This window comes from Fulvia fulva, chromosome 9 (assembly GCF_020509005.1).
Source record: "Fulvia fulva chromosome 9, complete sequence".
NCBI classification, from domain to species: domain Eukaryota; kingdom Fungi; phylum Ascomycota; class Dothideomycetes; order Mycosphaerellales; family Mycosphaerellaceae; genus Fulvia; species Fulvia fulva.
In genome coordinates, this window is record NC_063020.1 from 2071928 (window position 1) to 2088314 (window position 16387).

The 16387-nt window shown below is 50.2% G+C and overlaps 5 protein-coding genes across 5 annotated transcripts; 2 read left to right on the forward strand and 3 right to left on the reverse strand.

The window, feature by feature from the left end:
- Positions 1-3419: 3419 nt before the first annotated feature.
- On the forward strand, positions 3420-4733 carry CLAFUR5_09262 (uncharacterized protein; the record flags this gene model as incomplete). Its single annotated transcript, XM_047908410.1, has 2 exons — positions 3420-4663; positions 4712-4733. 2 exons carry the CDS (start codon positions 3420-3422, stop codon positions 4731-4733), a joined length of 1266 nt encoding a protein of 421 aa, XP_047765870.1.
- A 1274-nt stretch (positions 4734-6007) lies between these two features.
- On the reverse strand, positions 6008-7191 carry CLAFUR5_09263 (Putative galacturan 1,4-alpha-galacturonidase A; the record flags this gene model as incomplete). The annotated part of the gene is made up of 3 exons (XM_047908411.1): positions 6008-6345; positions 6396-6731; positions 6786-7191. The coding sequence occupies 3 exons, from the start codon at positions 7189-7191 to the stop codon at positions 6008-6010; spliced, it is 1080 nt and encodes a 359-aa protein (XP_047765869.1).
- A 1786-nt stretch (positions 7192-8977) lies between these two features.
- On the forward strand, positions 8978-10241 carry CLAFUR5_09264 (uncharacterized protein; the record flags this gene model as incomplete). The annotated part of the gene is made up of 4 exons (XM_047908412.1): positions 8978-9268; positions 9323-9939; positions 9990-10016; positions 10064-10241. 4 exons carry the CDS (start codon positions 8978-8980, stop codon positions 10239-10241), a joined length of 1113 nt encoding a protein of 370 aa, XP_047765898.1.
- A 1190-nt stretch (positions 10242-11431) lies between these two features.
- CLAFUR5_09265 (uncharacterized protein) lies at positions 11432-12265 on the reverse strand (the record flags this gene model as incomplete). Its single annotated transcript, XM_047908413.1, has 1 exon — positions 11432-12265. One exon carries the CDS (start codon positions 12263-12265, stop codon positions 11432-11434), a length of 834 nt encoding a protein of 277 aa, XP_047765897.1.
- Positions 12266-13439: 1174 nt separating this feature from the next.
- On the reverse strand, positions 13440-16305 carry CLAFUR5_09266 (Autophagy-related protein 9; the record flags this gene model as incomplete). Its single annotated transcript, XM_047908414.1, has 4 exons — positions 13440-15265; positions 15377-15471; positions 15558-16174; positions 16255-16305. The coding sequence occupies 4 exons, from the start codon at positions 16303-16305 to the stop codon at positions 13440-13442; spliced, it is 2589 nt and encodes an 862-aa protein (XP_047765872.1).
- Between the last annotated feature and the right edge of the window lie 82 nt (positions 16306-16387).

Here is a 16387-nt window from a genome sequence, read left to right on the forward strand (position 1 = left end):
AACAGCCTAAGGAAACTAATACCTACCGGCTTTATAGTACTAGAAGGATAGGTAGCGAACGAAGCGAACCCCTCCGCGTCGGTATTAGTTATAGCTAAAGTAGTAACTATAGGTAGGCACTACCTTTAGGCAGAAACAGCGCCTATAGCTCTCCTATATAAGGCAGATGACTATGTTAGTCTAATAGCGATAGTAGCTTTAGATAAAGACCCGTATAGTACGGACCCGAGAAGAGCGGCCGATAGTAGGAATACGAGTAATATACGTTAATACAAATAGGAAGCTTCCTATAACTCTATAACCGTAACGGCACCGCTATCTTCGAATAGTATTAGGTCCTATAGCTCTTTAGATACTTATATAATAGCGCCTATAACGGAGGCCTTTATAGACTTCGTAAATCGCTACGACTCTCTCGGTATCCGATATAGCGAGGATAATAATAGTATAGTAAAGCGTAAGAGCGTAGTAATAGATAACTTAACGACCGACGACAAAGACGACGTTATAGAGGACGAAGTAATAGATAATAACGCGATAGATAATAAAGCAGATAATCTAGAGAACGATACGACCTTCGCGTAGGCCTACGTCGTAAGGAAGAATAGTACTAAGGACAGGCCGATTTTTTGGAGGGGGGGTGGTATTACGGGCCTAGGTAGACGTCTAGTGAATAGTAGTCGGTTACGTGACTCGGCACGGGCCGGCCCGTATGCCTCGGCTTATATATTAACTTTCCGTACCTCGTACTCCTCTTAGATAGCCTGTCTAACAACTTCGTTATTTACCCTATATTAAGAACGGCTCCCTTATACCGCTCGGTAGTAAAGTACGTTAATATATAATCGTCTAATAAAGAAGCTAGAATTACTCTTACCCTCTCTACCTATTATTAGGGCTAATTTCCGAGTCTCCTACGCGTAGCTATAGTATATTACGTACCTTATTTGACGCTAACTAGCCGGTACTACGGAATTACTCCTCGCGTCTATACTCGTCCTATCTAGTATAAACTTATATTAACCGAAGAATAGACAATTATTCGATATATCCTCGACCTCGATTCGCGAGGATTTACGCCTACCCTTAGCGAGGTAGTAGATATAGCGGATAAGCTACTTAGTAAACGCGACGCGGATCCGGTAGGTAAGAACTAGGTAGAGAGATTTGTTTTACGCTCTACCGAGCTTAAAACGGCCTTTAACCGAGCAAAGGACCGTTAGAGAATACTCTAGGAAGATCTATAAGTTATAAGCGCCTATTTTAAGCTTATATAAGAGACGATTACTAAATATAGCGTACATAACGAGGATATCTATAACTTCGGTAAGACGGGCTTTTAAATATACGTTATAAGCTCTATAAAAGCCGTTACTAGCTTAGAACGACGCTCTCGCCCTACGGCCATTTAGCCTAGTATTAGAGAGTAGGTTATAGTCATTTAGGGTATCTATACCGCTAGCTACTCGACCTCGCCCTTTATTATCTATAAAGGGCGCGTCTATATTTTAGTATAGTATAGAGAGGTAGATATACCGTAGGATTAGAGGCTTACGGTCTCCGAGAATAGATAGATAAATAACGTGCTTAGCCTCGAGTAGTTAAACCACTTTGACGTATATATAGAGGCGCGTTCTATAGGTAGCTATAGGTTGCTTATTTTAGACGGCTATAAGAGCTATATACTAGGGTTTTAAGGACTACTATCTAGACTATAAGATCCTTACGCTCTATATACCGGCATATTTATTGTATACCCTATAGCCTCTTAACGTAGTTTGTTTTACGCCGTTAAAGCTAAAGTACTTATAATGCGTAACGTACTTTACTACCGAGCGGGCTATACTACCGAGCGGGCTACTTTTACTAAGAACTATACCACTTTTATAGATATAGCTATATAACTACTATTATAGCGTATATTGTCTTTAAACGAGGCCAAACTGACCTTAGCTGTCTAGGCTACGGAACGCGACGCGACAATTATGAATCGACTTACTATAAAGGTATACAACGCGTCTCGAACTATACTAGGGTATCGATTGAATAGACGTCCTCCTCGGGGTGACTACGAGCCCAATTCGAAGAAGCTTATAGAGCTAGAAGAGAGGGTGATACTTGAGTATATACTCGAGCTAGATCTTAGAGATTTCCCGCTATTAAAGGCTAGTATACGAGTAATAGCCGATTTATTACTATAAGAGAAGGGTCTTAAGCCCGCTAGTCTCAATTAGACAGACAGGTTTATTAGGCGGCATCGTGAGCTAAAGGTTCGTATAACACGTAGATACGATCGTTAGCGAGCCCTAATAGAAGATCTAGACGTTATCGAGAAGTAGTTCTTACTTATACGTAATATAAAGGAGAAGTATAGCATCCTTAACTAGGACACCTATAACTTCGACGAGACAGGGTTTATAATAGGTATTATTACGTCTTAGAGCGTCGTTACGGGTTTAGAAAGGCGTAGTAGAAAGGGGAAGGTCGTTCAATAGGGCAATAGAGAGGGAGTAGAGAGATAGCGTATTAGATAGCTCTTATACGAAGCGAGATTAGTAAGCTACGCAAGTCTAACGAGGCCCTTATATAGCGGAAAGTACGAAAGCGTAAGTATATTCAGTCTAGAGGGTCTCTAACCTTCGATAAGGCGTCGCAATTAATACCTCTAGAGGATACTAGGAGGTAGGAAGTAAGTAGAGAGTCGCTAGATAGTGTTCGGCTAGTACTAAGGCTACGACGCTATAAGCAATATAGTGAGTCGGGGTATAACGTACGTACCTATTAAGTAGACTCGCTAGATAGCGAAGAATTTAAAGAGGAATTGTCCTCCTAGTAACGATTCTATAGGATGTCGTCGTATTAAGATACCGTCGTAATTAAAGTAGAAGTAGTACAGTTCTTAGCAAAAGTGGCCCGCTCGGTAGTATAGCCCGCTCGGTAGTAAAGTACGTTATATAGTCTACTTTTAAAACACCCTTTATAAGCCTATATAATAACTTTCTATACTCCTAACGTAATAATAATACCGCGGATTTAGCTCCGTAGCTTAATACCCGAGCTTTAGTATCTACTATATCGTAATCTTAGTAGTAATATAATATATAAGTAACGCTAACTTATATATATTATATATATAATTATTTCTATATAGTATATACCTATTACAAAGCGCCTAAAATCTTGGTACTCATTAAGCGTATAGTGAATTGATATAGCAACATCCGTATTAGCGACACCACTTCGGAAGTGGCTATCGAAGTTAGGGTAGGCACCGAGGATAATGGGTACCGAAGAGTGGGTATCGAAGATAAATTTCGATGTTACGCTGCTCTTCTCATGGCTTGCAGGAGGATGTGCTAAGTACTTGAGGACTTCGCTGCCTCCACCGAACAAGTTGGACACTCGCCAAAAAGATCGAGATGAAGACATCGTTGCTCCCATTGGTTTGTCTTGGCGGTCTTGCGAGTGCAACGATCTGGCAGAATGATCAAGTCCGGCCAAGCAACTACCCAAGCACAGAAATCTCTCTCCAGAGCTATGGCAATGGAACACAGTGGAGAGACTACGCACCCGACTGTGCTGAACTATCTTACAAAGGACGTTGGGACGAGCAGTACATCTCGTGGTGGTCCGCTCCCGGATTGAAGTTTGGCTTCCAAGCAGACAATGTGGCCATCAGTTTTGGCAACTACACCTCACCTGGAGTATTGCTCGCATACAGACTCGATGGCCAAGACTGGACGCTGACGAATGTGACCGCGAAATCCACCCATCTGTTCATCGACCCTAGCACACCAGGCTGGAACTTGACTACCTCCATAGACAACCTGCGAACGCTGGAGCTGCGAGTCACGAATTGGGCGTTCGGTGTTCAGATCGAGAAAGTGCATCTCTCAGGCGGCAATGCCAGTTTGGTCAAAATTCCAGATTACGCTCGTCGCATCGAAGTCATCGGCGACTCGCTGTCCTCTGGCTACGGTGATACTCTCGAAGGCATCAGTTCCTGGGCCTGGGGTCTTGCATATGGTCTAGGCAACACCGAGTTCAGCCTCACAGCATACCCCGGAGTCTGTGTGACCGACACCGACTGCTGGGGAAACCCTCGAGGCCAATCTCATCAATGGAAGAAGACTGTCGATACGAGCGGTCGTGCTGTGGAGATGTATGGCCCGAATCTGACAGACGCTCCAGATTGGGACTTCTCGAAGCAGGAACATCCAGATCTGACCATCATCAACATCGGCACGAACGACAACAACACCCACAACAACGTCACCTCCGAGAGCTTCACGGCCGCTTACATCAGCCTGATCGAGCAAGTCCACGAAGTCTGGCCGGAGACTCAGATCATCGTCCAGTCCTTGTGGAGTGGTTGGGGTCAAGTCGGCAGCACGTGGGTGCAAGGAGCCGGCTTCTACGAGGAGATCCAGACTATAGTGAAGCACTTCAACAATGGCAAGCTGAACAAGAAGGGCGGCGAGGGCTTCGTGTACTACTACAACACCACTGGAATCATGCAGCATAACGATAATAGCCCATTATTCCATCCCACAGATGTTGGGCAGATCAAGGTGGCCAGTCATATGATGGAGTACGTCCGGTTAATCTTCGACTGGGAGCTGATGCAGACGGGTCCGGAAGTCCAGCATCAGACGCTGTACTGGTATGTTTGCTCTTGGGGTTGATGGAGGATGTGCTGACTGTTTCGCAGGAATGATATGGACCTTGACTGAGCGATGATCGGTGACCTGTGTCAAGTTCGTCCGCGGCCGGGTAAAGTTCCATATGCCAACGGTCGTTCGCGTCCCAAGTGGCTCTGGGGAGTGAATGTTAGTGATCCGATACATAGACTTGGTCCACGTTGTCATGTGTGCTCTGGCTGTGGCTGAGCTCGCATTTCGATCACCTTCCCGGAGTGTTCGTCAGCCTTTGTCATCAGTGAGTGTGTGCACTAGCTGGCATTGATCGAATTCCAAGTTATGATGATCGTGGTGATGTGAAAGGAAAGGAAGCAAGTTCGATCTCAAGGTTCATTTCCACGGGTTGCCTCGGAGAAACTTGGCTCCGGTGTTTGGGCTTGTCACGATACGTTGCGCGTCGTGATCTTCCTTGTCTCAACATATGTGTGGCTTCCATTGCAATGTTTCGTCGCAGACGGGAAACTGCTGGCCATAGGAGACGAAAAGGAAAGACTTCGCTTCGTGATCCAAACTCGCGGAACCGGCCTTTACGCCGGTGGCAAGACGTACTCTTCTGACAAAGCTCTTGCCCTGGCCCTCGAACGACTAGACGGACTTGCAATGGTCCCGCATTGATTAAGCGTAACGACCGACGAGCGCTAGCCATCCACCGTAGCGACGTGTGAGCTTGCGAACACTCGAGCGTACAGTAGGTGGTGGCGTCAGCGAGGAGGGAGTGGAGCTCTATCACCAGCCCTCAACTAGCCTTGGCGCCCGCTCTGATTGGTCAACTTTCAAGTTTTAGGGTCACGTGACCTACCGCACTGTGCCTTGTGACGTTCTTATCCGAACACACCGCCGGCTTGGCGCTCAGCTTTGTATTTAGAGTTTTCTCAGGTAGCTTTTCTGTATCTCAGATTCGCACTCGCCAAGGTTCTCACAGCCTGTTGGCGAACTCGCAAACATATACTCGTCGCTAACGCCTATGTCGTCGTATAATAAGCACTGTACGTCGGGTAGCGGTAGCGTGGATCGCACGCTACTTTGCAGTCTAGAAGGGTTGGTAGAGAGCTCCACTCCGCTACGCTTACCTTTGGAGGTTCACAACCGCCAACAGCACGTTTTTGTGGTGAATCAAAGACGATACGCCAGCTCGACCTTGAGACATACCTACGCCTGACCGCCGCTGAAAAACTGGCTCCTTACGCACGCATGGATCATGAACATGCAAGAGCTGGGCTGAAAGGACTGGCCGAAGACCATGAGAGCTCTGCTGGGACATACATGTGTTGTCTATGGCTACGGTAGCGATCTATGCTTATGGTATATCATGGAGGGCAGCGTGCTGTTACAGGTTGCACCATCAACCCCTTCGCGTTGACACAAGTAAGAGCGACGCTCTTGTTAGCAACCGAAGCTAGCCTGACGTCTTCCAGCTTGATGTCTTGACACGGCGCTGCAGCTGAACAGTTCAGCGAGACTCCCGTGCTGCCTTTGACAGTCCCGGACACATTGGAGAAAGTCAGGTCGCCAAACACCAAAGTACTGGTATCGCAGTGCTGTGCTTGGGAGGGTACCTTGAAGTAGCATTTGTTTACGAAGATGGCATTGGTCACGTTCTGCACGCTCAAGCCGGTGAACGTGATATTGTCCACTCGTCCAGTGCCTTGCAGCAAGACATTAGCAAATTCACACAAGATGAAGAGCTCGACTCACCTCCACCTCCACCTTGCGGCGGCTGACCGGCTTCAACGCCGACCCAACTCTTGAAGTATGCACCGCCAGACACACCCGCTCCTCCTGTCGGGGGGCGAATATCCTTTGCTACCGAAATGTCCTGAGCCGTGACATTGGAGACGAAGTCTGGAGACTCCTTGTACTGGCCGATCGAACCGAATGCGATCCCACCTCCTAGGCAAGTTATGTTGCTGATGGCGAAGTTCGTGGAGTTGCCTTTCAGGGCAATACAGTCGTCACCGCCATGGAAATACCAGTCTGCCAGGCGAGCATGATTGACCCGGACACCATTAAACCCATCGATGTTGGTCTCATCTACAAAGTGGTCAGACGCAAGATCTCAGGCGTCATACCCAAGCTTGGACTTACAATTGGATCTGTTGCCAGCGGGGTCGGTGTTTGTTCCATTGATAAAGATGCCGCTCATCTCTAGGTGTTGGACATCCTGTGCATAGAAAGTCCAGAACTGTGGCTGCCGTATGGAGAAATTCTTCACTGAGACGTTTGTCGAGTTGAATATCGTCAGTGGAATCGGTCGCCCGAATTGATTGCTCCGACCTTGAGTACGAGTCATCCACGCCTGGCCATTTCCATTGACACCGCCCTGTGCCCAGCCGCCTTCGTCGATTTCGATATCGTGTCCTTCTACAATCCACGACGTGGACTGATTCTGGAACTCGATGCGAAATGAGTTCTGGATCCAGTAAAGCAGGTCGGGTTCAAAAGATAGTGTTCCAAAAACTTCGAGTCTGGCATTCTGGAGCTTCATGTGCATACGATGCGAGATCGTGTATACGAATGGCGCAGGTAGGGTGATGATCCCATCTGTACCACACTGCTGCACGGCCGCTAGGATGTTGGAGGAGTCGTCCTTCCCGAAGCCAAGAGGTGTCACGTAGCAGTGCTTCGTGTAATTGCAACGTGAGATGTGGCTGTCTGGGATCCGAGGAGCATTTCCCAGGTATGGCAAGCTGGCATTCTTGTTCAGCGGAATCGTGAATGGACCTGAGCTGAAGGATCCTGACGTGTTCGATGGGAAATGGTAGACCTGGACTTAACTGGAGATCTCGCGACCAGAGACGAGTCCAGCGAGAAGAATGACGAAGCATGCTGCCGTGAATGCAAAAGGGCACATCATTCTGCCTGTGGACCAGTGTCGCACGAACAACAGCAACGAGAAGCTCAAGTCCTTCCGCTGTTCGACAGAAGTCCAGATATCGCAGCAAGCCTACAGTATCATCGATGCACAACCTGGTGAATACGATATTTTGTCGAACAAGGTTGGCTCTGGCCAATGAGAGTGACCACGTGGCTTTAGTACGAGGAATCGCGTATCAGAGGGGAGGACAGACATGCGCCTTCCATCTGGTTGCATACACGCTGGGAGACGCTTCGGGAGTTACCAGCAAGCATGCATAAGGCTTTTGTGGATCGCCATCATGTAAGCAATGAAAGGCCCAACACACTGGCGCTACCATCGATCGGTACCTGGTGGCATTGGGCGGTGTTTGGTCTTCTCCCCAGCTGAAGCTCGTGTTGCCGAAGTCTATTCCAACCTCCCAAGCAATACCAAGCTCTTCGAAGTAACCTTGGTCGTGGGCTGCTGTAACGTGGCTCGAAACTTCTAAAGCTTTCAGATGAACTCACTGAATGCTCGCTTAGTGAGAGCTGGATCACCAGAGCTTCGACTAGAGACGCTGCAGATACGCCCGAGTGTCCTGATGCTCAAAGACCAGAGGTTTCAAGGCATACACAGCAGGATGTCACGCTGAAGGTACTTTGCGATCCTTTGAGTGTCCTGCTTTTTGGAGTGCCATATGGTCCTACATATCGCAGGTTGTGGCCAACGGCAGACGCCCAAGGTTGTTGACATTGCAGCCAACTCAACCACAGCGCGGGCTCTATGTGAATGAAGAGAGCGTCACGCAATAATCGCAGCGAACGAACAGTGATGCAACTCTCCGGGGTCAATGGTCTGTTGCAGTGGTGCGAAACTCTGTGTCCGACTTCACCTAACGATTTGCAGCCGTGCAGCCCTGTCTGCATCGAGCCTCGCTTTGAGTGCGATACGAAGCCACAACAGGCAGCGTCGTTTCCTAGCCAAGCTGCTGCCATTAGCGACAACTCAATGGGTTACTTGCTCATGGGGTTGCGCAGTCGTGGAAACTTCCAACCAGTCTGGAAGGGTCACTGGACCCAAGGTATCCTCCAGGCTGCAACAACATCGTATTGATGCGTAGTGCAGGACCGAATAACAGTTGATGTGCTCGTCGGCCTATCAGCTGCCAGCAAGCCATGAGCCCACAATGGAACAGACTGAGCGTCCTCTGAAAGCGATCGCGCACGTTCTCGATACCATAGCGGTTGCTGGACGAAATCGATGAGGTCGAATGGGCCGAGAACGTGTCTGGAAGCCTAGAAAAGCTCGTGCGAAGTTTGACAGGGCAAAGAGACTGGGTATGTGAATGCTGGGAGGCATATAAGAAAGGCTCGCGGCATCGTTTGGAGCCGAAGTCATAAGCAAAACCAACTCGCATCTTCAAGCAGCAATACCTTACGAAATGCCTTCCTCGCTCTGGACATCTTGCTTCGTCGCTACAGCTCTTCTGACCCCTTCGATCTCAGCATACCAAACTCTTGCGCATCGTGGCCTGTTCCACGACGTGACTGATGGCTCCAACATCGCCGAGAACACCGTCTCAGCCCTCCAGCGCGCAGCAGACTTCGGTCTGCCAGGCGTTGAGTTCGACGTTCGTCCCTCTAAGGATGGAGTTCTGTGGGTCACTCACGACATGATCTCAAATCGTGCTACAATCCAGGATAATGCAAAGGGTTTGATGAACCCGATCGATGTAAGACAGTCCTGTAACGGCTCTGATCGTCGCTGATGCTGATTCCCCACGAAGGTGGCTCTGAAGTCTCAGCCAGCACCAAAACCAATCTTCATCAACCAACACTTCGCAGACTTCTGGAACCTGGTTCCTCTCAAGGTGTACGGCCGTCAAGGCAAGATCATCAAGCCTGATGGCGCTCAGAAGATGGAGTTCTTGGAAGCAATGCTGGGCCATCTGAAGAACCTGGATAAGCCAAATTTCATGCTCATACTTGACATCCAGGACCCAGGTACCTTCAAAACGGCGGCCGGTCTAGTCAAGAAGACCGGAACTTCAAAGCAGGTGTATCTCAAATTCTTCGCCAAGAAGGCCATCGACTCAACCAATCACAAGCTCAACCAGAAGGATCACAAGGCCACATGCCTGCAGTACGCCAAGGACAACGGCTTCGACGGTCTCCAGGTCATCCCTCAGATCAACGACGGCGAGCTCACGATCGTGAACAACAAAGCCTACCTCGATGTTTTCCAGTATCGCTTCTTGGTCACTGAGTACTTGTCTTGCTGGTTCGATGCTCAACGGGCTTTCAACACCGGGGCCGCCATTGTGCCAATCGTCAGCGCCAGCGTACCCTTCCAGAACAACCCTGCTCACCAAGCCGGTCAAGACGCCCTCTTGTGGGCATCTGAGTACGGTCGACGAGGATGTCGATCATTCCGAACCCCGATGCGGGACGCAGTGCTCGTGGAACCTGTCAGCTCTACTCGTAAGTGTTTTCCTCTTGGAGTAAAAGGGTTTTGCTAACTATCTCAGCTGGGATTCGACCAACGTAGCTGCTCGCTTGTTCAACACAGATGCTCAGCAAGACAAAGAGCAGTTTGCGAGGGCGTTCATCCGAAGCGAAGACTACATCGTGATCGATGTGATGGGAGACGTCAAGACACACACGTACAGTGGTGACTTCACTTTCTTCAAGAACAATCTGTGCTAGAAAACGCCATTCTAGATAGATTGAGCCATAATGGTGTGCGGTGGTATAAAGCTGGTGGTTGGGAAAGGTGCGACGGATAGCATGCTTTGACTCGCTCCTCTCTCGACTTGAGCGGTAAAGTACGAGCTGAGGACTTTACATCTCTTGGGGTGCTCCGCCTTGTATGACGCTGTTCGATACGAGCTATTGGATATGAACATAAGAGGGAGCTCGTGGATGGTAGTCGCCATGTCGTAGATTAGACAATCCCTCCAGACGTCAATACTCTCACTGCTTGGCTGGCTGTGTCGGGTTGCCTGGGAAGAGAGCCATGATATATGTCTCAGGACACTGCTATGGAACGGACTTGTCGTGGCTCGAATGCGATCTCGCGTCGTCTGCGAAAGCTGCCACAGGGGCTAGCACTTCTACCAACGAAGACGTCACCATGTACACAACCTGAAGTCGGCCGCCGCTTTCTCAAGTCTCGACTGGCAGAGCAGCAGAGCCGCATGCCATCTCTCCCACAATCCACAAACCCACATCCTCCACCTCATCCCCACTCACCCACAGCTCCTCATCATTCGGCGCTGCATCCGATACAGCATGACCTGAAACGCGCTAAAGTCCACACATACTGTCCCGGTATTGCACTGCATCTGCATCTCGCAAGTCCTAAGTGCCACAACACATCCAGCCGGACCACCGCATCTGCGCCTCGTAACACTCCCAGCATCTTCTCACACCTCAATGGCTACCCCACCTCTGCCAAGTCATGAGAAAGTCTTGCATAGTCCCGGAATGATCTCAAGACTGTTCTTGGTCGTCGGTCGTCGGAGCTTACATGCATAGGCTTCGCCTTGGCATAGCTTTGTTGGTCGATTGTGCGCGTCATTGTCCGGGGAATTGCAGATGATGAGGCATAGGAGATGTGCGCGTCGTTGCTTTGTTTGATGGGTCGTGTACGCCTTGTAATATGGGAGTCTGTGGAGAGATGCGGAGGCGCGGTGACACTGCAGTGGTTGTGACAAGGATGGTGCGTATTGCTCATGTTGTATCGTCTATTCGTGCTTTCATCATCTATGTGGTGTTGTCGATTACAGGTGTGCAGCCCGACCAGCTGGCAGCGCAGTAAATATGCAGGCACAACACGCCCAGCTATCATGTTGTGACAACGCATCTCCATTGAACTGGTCTGCATACCCACCGCATCACCGCCCATCCCAGGCGTTTTCGACACCAAGCCAATATCGTTCTTGGTTGCTAGTCCAGTGTTGCTTGTGATCAATGCTGTTCCTTCGGATCCGGAAGTCGTGTCGGTGACATTGTGGGTCATCGATAGAAGGACTGTCCCATGCAAACATCAGGTCGTTCTCTGGGAAAATGTAGCATTTCTTGGCAGTAGCTGGCAGTAGATCGGGGTCGTGAAGATCCCCTCTGACATCCGTGCCGTTCGAACCTGAGAACAGGAGACTCATGGTTGAATTAACTCCCCAGAAGACCGATGTGATGAGGATCCAAATAAACACCAAAAGTTGTACAGGTGATCGCCGGAGAATTTGATGGTCAGGCGCGACAATGACAGGCGTCGAGTCCAGGATGATAGATTTGACATCCAGGGTTTGAGCTGTTCGCATGCGATATGATCGTAGTAGACGGCATACTTGGGCAGCTGCATCGTCTCCGAATAAGTGCACAAGGACACTTGGTTGCTGAAATGGAAGACGCTGCTTCTCTTCGTCGCAGATCAAGGTCGACACCACGGTTTCGATATGCTTCGTTGAGGTCCGTGAGTGTTGCAAGAGTAGTAACTTCGCAGTGGGGTACAACGACTCATAGCCTCGAACATAGTATTCGATGTGATCACTGCGTGCATGTGGCCAGACCCCGAGTATAATGGTCTTTGGAGGCATTGTGAGGGTGTTGTCTTGATCCCACGGCGGTGTTGATGACCTTGACCTGTTGCCGCGAGGTGAAAGGTTTCCATTGTTCCTGGCGTTTTCGAAAGACGTCCGTACAAGTGCTTCTTCGTCTCTATAATCCATCGTGTTACAGCAAAGGTGAAGTTGTTATCCGAACAGCATCCACCAGGCTTTGTAGAAGCTTGACGTGTCGCAAGTGCAACGATGCTGTGCGATGTGGAAACCAAGTAAGCTCCAGGTCTCGACTCCAGATCTGTTCTTCAGCATAAAGACTCCAATGCAACGTCCCCGCTGTCTTGGCGATAGATCCCAGACAGTAGATGCGCTGATCTGTTGTTGGTGTTAAGTACCGGAGTCCCCTCACGGATATGATGTAGCGTGCTGCAAGTCAAAGTTTAGCCTGCCGTCTGGTGTGTTGATCGATGGCAGCAGGACCGAGTCATGATGTGGACGAAGTTTTGCGCGCCTTTGCTGTTTTCACTGATCAGTACTTGCGGCTGGCAGCCACACTGGCTGGATAGCCACACGGGTGCAGCACATGATAGGAAGAAACCCCACCCATATCGAGCGGTGTGGTGGGCGTCCTTGTTGGTGGAAGGACGCCACACTGCCAGTTGACAGGCATTTGGCTAGACTCAAGCCCTGGACTTTGCAAGATGCTTTCTGGTAGACTGTTGGCTGGACGTGTACATGCCTGTGGTACCAGATCTGGAGCTGAAACGGCGAAGTTTGGCGCATCTGCAGCCCAGCGACGCGGTGCCATGACTGCCGGAGACGCGGACGAGATCGTTCGATACCTCGAACAAGTCTGTCAGATGCAGCATCTCAGCGTCTCAGCATGTTGTGTCGCTGCCCACGCAGGAACAGCTTGTACTTGTCGCCAGTTGGCTGACAATCTTAACGAGCATGTTGGTTCTGTGTAATTCTGGCGACCATCCTCTACATCGCCCTGCCAACGGCGTAATGGCGGATGTCAACGAAGATGGCGCTGAAACATGGCTCTCATAGGACGTTCTTGTCGCCGACCACCGATGATGATGTGGAAGATGTCGAGTTGATGTTGGTGTCAAGCCTTGATTCGCGCATCTCAAAGTAGTCCGTGGCTTGGCACCCCGACCTCCGTATGGATGTGGCTATTGTGGACGTTGTGGCTATCAGGCGTCGAAACTGACAACGATACTGTCATCTTAACAAAGCACCAGCATCACCTATATTGCGTGCTTGATGGCCTACCAGAAGTTTTGGGCATGGAGCATAGAGGTCAATAGGCATCGCTGTCATAACTCATACTCAATCATCAAATATTCACAGCACCAGTACCCTTCTCATTATGCGCCTTCGAGAACTGCGCCAGCATACCCAATACTCCAGCATTAACCCTCTCACCGCCAGCTCCTTCATCATTATCATCAGTATCGCTCTCAAGCTGTTCTGCCCCAGGCGCGTCCGCGAAGTCGTGAAGATCGCTGTCCTGAGCCATGACTCTACTTTCAGATATCCCGTGGGACTGGGCAGCACGTCCGGACTTTGCGCCATTTGCGCCTCGTTGAGAAGCACCATGCGCGGCCTGACGAGGTGATCGTAGCATAGAAGCTGTCGACTTCCTGGCATTACTGCCACGAGTAGGCGGTGGCATGGGTCCCGGCTCTTCAGCAATGGACTGCGTGATGACCGGTGGCCAGGCAGGTGGAGGCTGCCATCGATGTGGGCGGTGTCCCGGCCGATGGCCGTAGTGGCTGTAATATTGCCTGAAGTTCATGACTGATTGACTCATCTTGTCATCTTTCGCGGCGAAGTAGTCCTCTCGTAGGCCGTCTGTATCTTCCAGAGCGTCCTGGTAATCAGTCGCGTTGAGGTCCTTCTTGAAGCCAAAGACGGCGAAGTTACATTCATTACCGATGCCTTCGACGTGGACAGTCTGTTCTCGGAAGAAGTCGACGATACGCTCACATCGAGTCTCGGCGTTGCGCCAGAGGATGATTGGAGCCACTATGAGACTCAATATCTCGTCGATGAAGATCAACACTTTCATCTGATACATTGCTGAGAACTCGGATCGTACTTCGTTGCTGTGCAGGCGATTCTTCCAGTGCGCGGGCATATAGTGGGTGTACAGTAGGACCTCTCTCAGGTGCATGACAGGGTCATACACCTCACTTTCATCAGGGAGAGCTCCATTCGCAATACCAAAAATGATACCAGTAAGCGTCAACCAGAAGACAGCAGTCCGCCCAGGCGTCACTTCGAAGCCAAGGAACAGTTCGGGGTCGAAGAGAGTCGCGAGCGCCAACACGGCAGCAACTGCACCGCTCACAAACGCTATGAAGCGGCAGAACTGATCCATCTTATCCTTCGGAAACTGCTTCAGATAGTCGTTCGCGAACGGATATGCCTGTCGCAGTCTTTTTGTGAAGAGGTGATCCAGTTCGTTGAACTCGCGAATTTTCCACTCCGCGAAGGGTGTAAAAGTCCTCGCACTAGCCTTTGAAGGGTTCTTGGTGAACTCCGTGTAGTACCTGAAGAAGAAGATGATGCAGAACCTCAAGATGTTGAAAGGCGCTACCACAACACTGATGACCGCTGCGAACCGGAGCCGGACTCTAAGTGCATCGATCAATTCACTTCGGTGCTTGACCTCCAAGCAGAAAGGTCGAATGCTGCCCTGCTCAGTGAAGATGAAGTTCGTGAGGGTGACGTCGAGAGCCCATTCCAGACTCTTCGAATAGAATTGCCGGGTGCCCAGGAATGGGATGGGAAGGGTGAAATCCAGGATGTCCTTGTTGTACAGAGCGACCAAGTAGTTCGCCTGGCGCATGAGTCGATTCGCAATCGTCTCTGCCGTCAGCTTCTGCTGTGGCTGTCTGTAGTCAGTCTGGTTGTTCAAGTATTTCTTTGCCTGGCTGGAGGGGGCAGCAGTGGCGATGTTAGCGTTCTGGATTCCAACCAGGCCTTCCACAACTCGAACCCAGGACACTGTCTGGATGTCATCGTCGCTGATGCCAAGAACGTGATGGAAGAAGTCGTGCATGCGGAAGAGGCGTCGTGTGTCTTGCACGCATCCGAGGGCTCGAGTTAGCCAGTATATGATGAAGAAGAACAGCGCCGCATTCTTCACCCAGGATGCTATGGGACAGAATAGTCATTAGCTGCGATTATAAACGTGAACCAGAACGTCGACAAATCCTGACCAGCGATGGGTGAGGCATGCAATGCCTTTTGCTTCTCAGTACTTACCTTTGGACATGCACTTTGGTATCATGATTTCCGCAGTTGATCTGCTTGTTGGAATCTTGGGGTAATCGATGCAGGTAGTGAGAAACATGGCGAAGCTAACAGAGCAATACTGTCAGCGCTTTCGAGAACATGACCGATCCCTTGGCCATCATGCAATGCTCGGCACGCCTCAATCACGTACCTGAACATGAAAAGCTCGCTCAACAAGCCGAGAATGCGAGACAAGAGTATCGACCATACACCGTGTCCAGTGTAGTACTGATATACCTCCAGCAGAAAGGAGTCCAGGTTGCCGGCATTGGTATACATCCACATGGCTTCATTCCTTGGATCCGCTCTGGCAGGCTGAGTATGAGGTGCTGTCACTCGCGAAGGCCTTGAGCCCGGTCTCGTCGACCTCGGTGCTTGCGACATGTGTAATCTCTGCTGCTCTTGCATAGCCTGCCATTGTGCTTCTGCTTTCGCCAACTTGGCGTCTGGCTGCTTTCCCGCAGCAGCACGACTGATTCCTCTCTTTCCAGGATCAAGCAATAGCGATGCTGGGACGTCCTCGTCGTCATCCAATCCAATCTGATCTCTTGCTTGCTTTCGTGGTCGCGAGTGCCTGGCAACCGGCGAGGCCATCATCTCAGGACTCTGGCCAGGATGGGTCGGCGTCTGATTGGCATCGTACAGGAAAGCGTCCGGGTCATCATCCTCATCGTGGAAGGTGTCGGGAGGAGGATGTCGTTGTGATTCGAGGTCTCTGTAGCCAGGGTCGGGTGCCATGCGCAGTCTGTCGTACATCGAGCTGTGTACCTACAACGTGTGTTAGCCATGCACCTCGGGAGATGTCAATGTCGCAGCAGCCAATAACAAGCTAGCGATATCGTACGTACATCGCCTTCTGCGCCGGGCAAGACTCGCGAAATCAAGCGCGAGGCGTCCATGGTAGGCCACACGTCTTGTTATAGGTGCGGAGGAGAGTCGTAGTGTTACCGAAGGGATCTGAAGAATCTGCGAAAGCCGCCC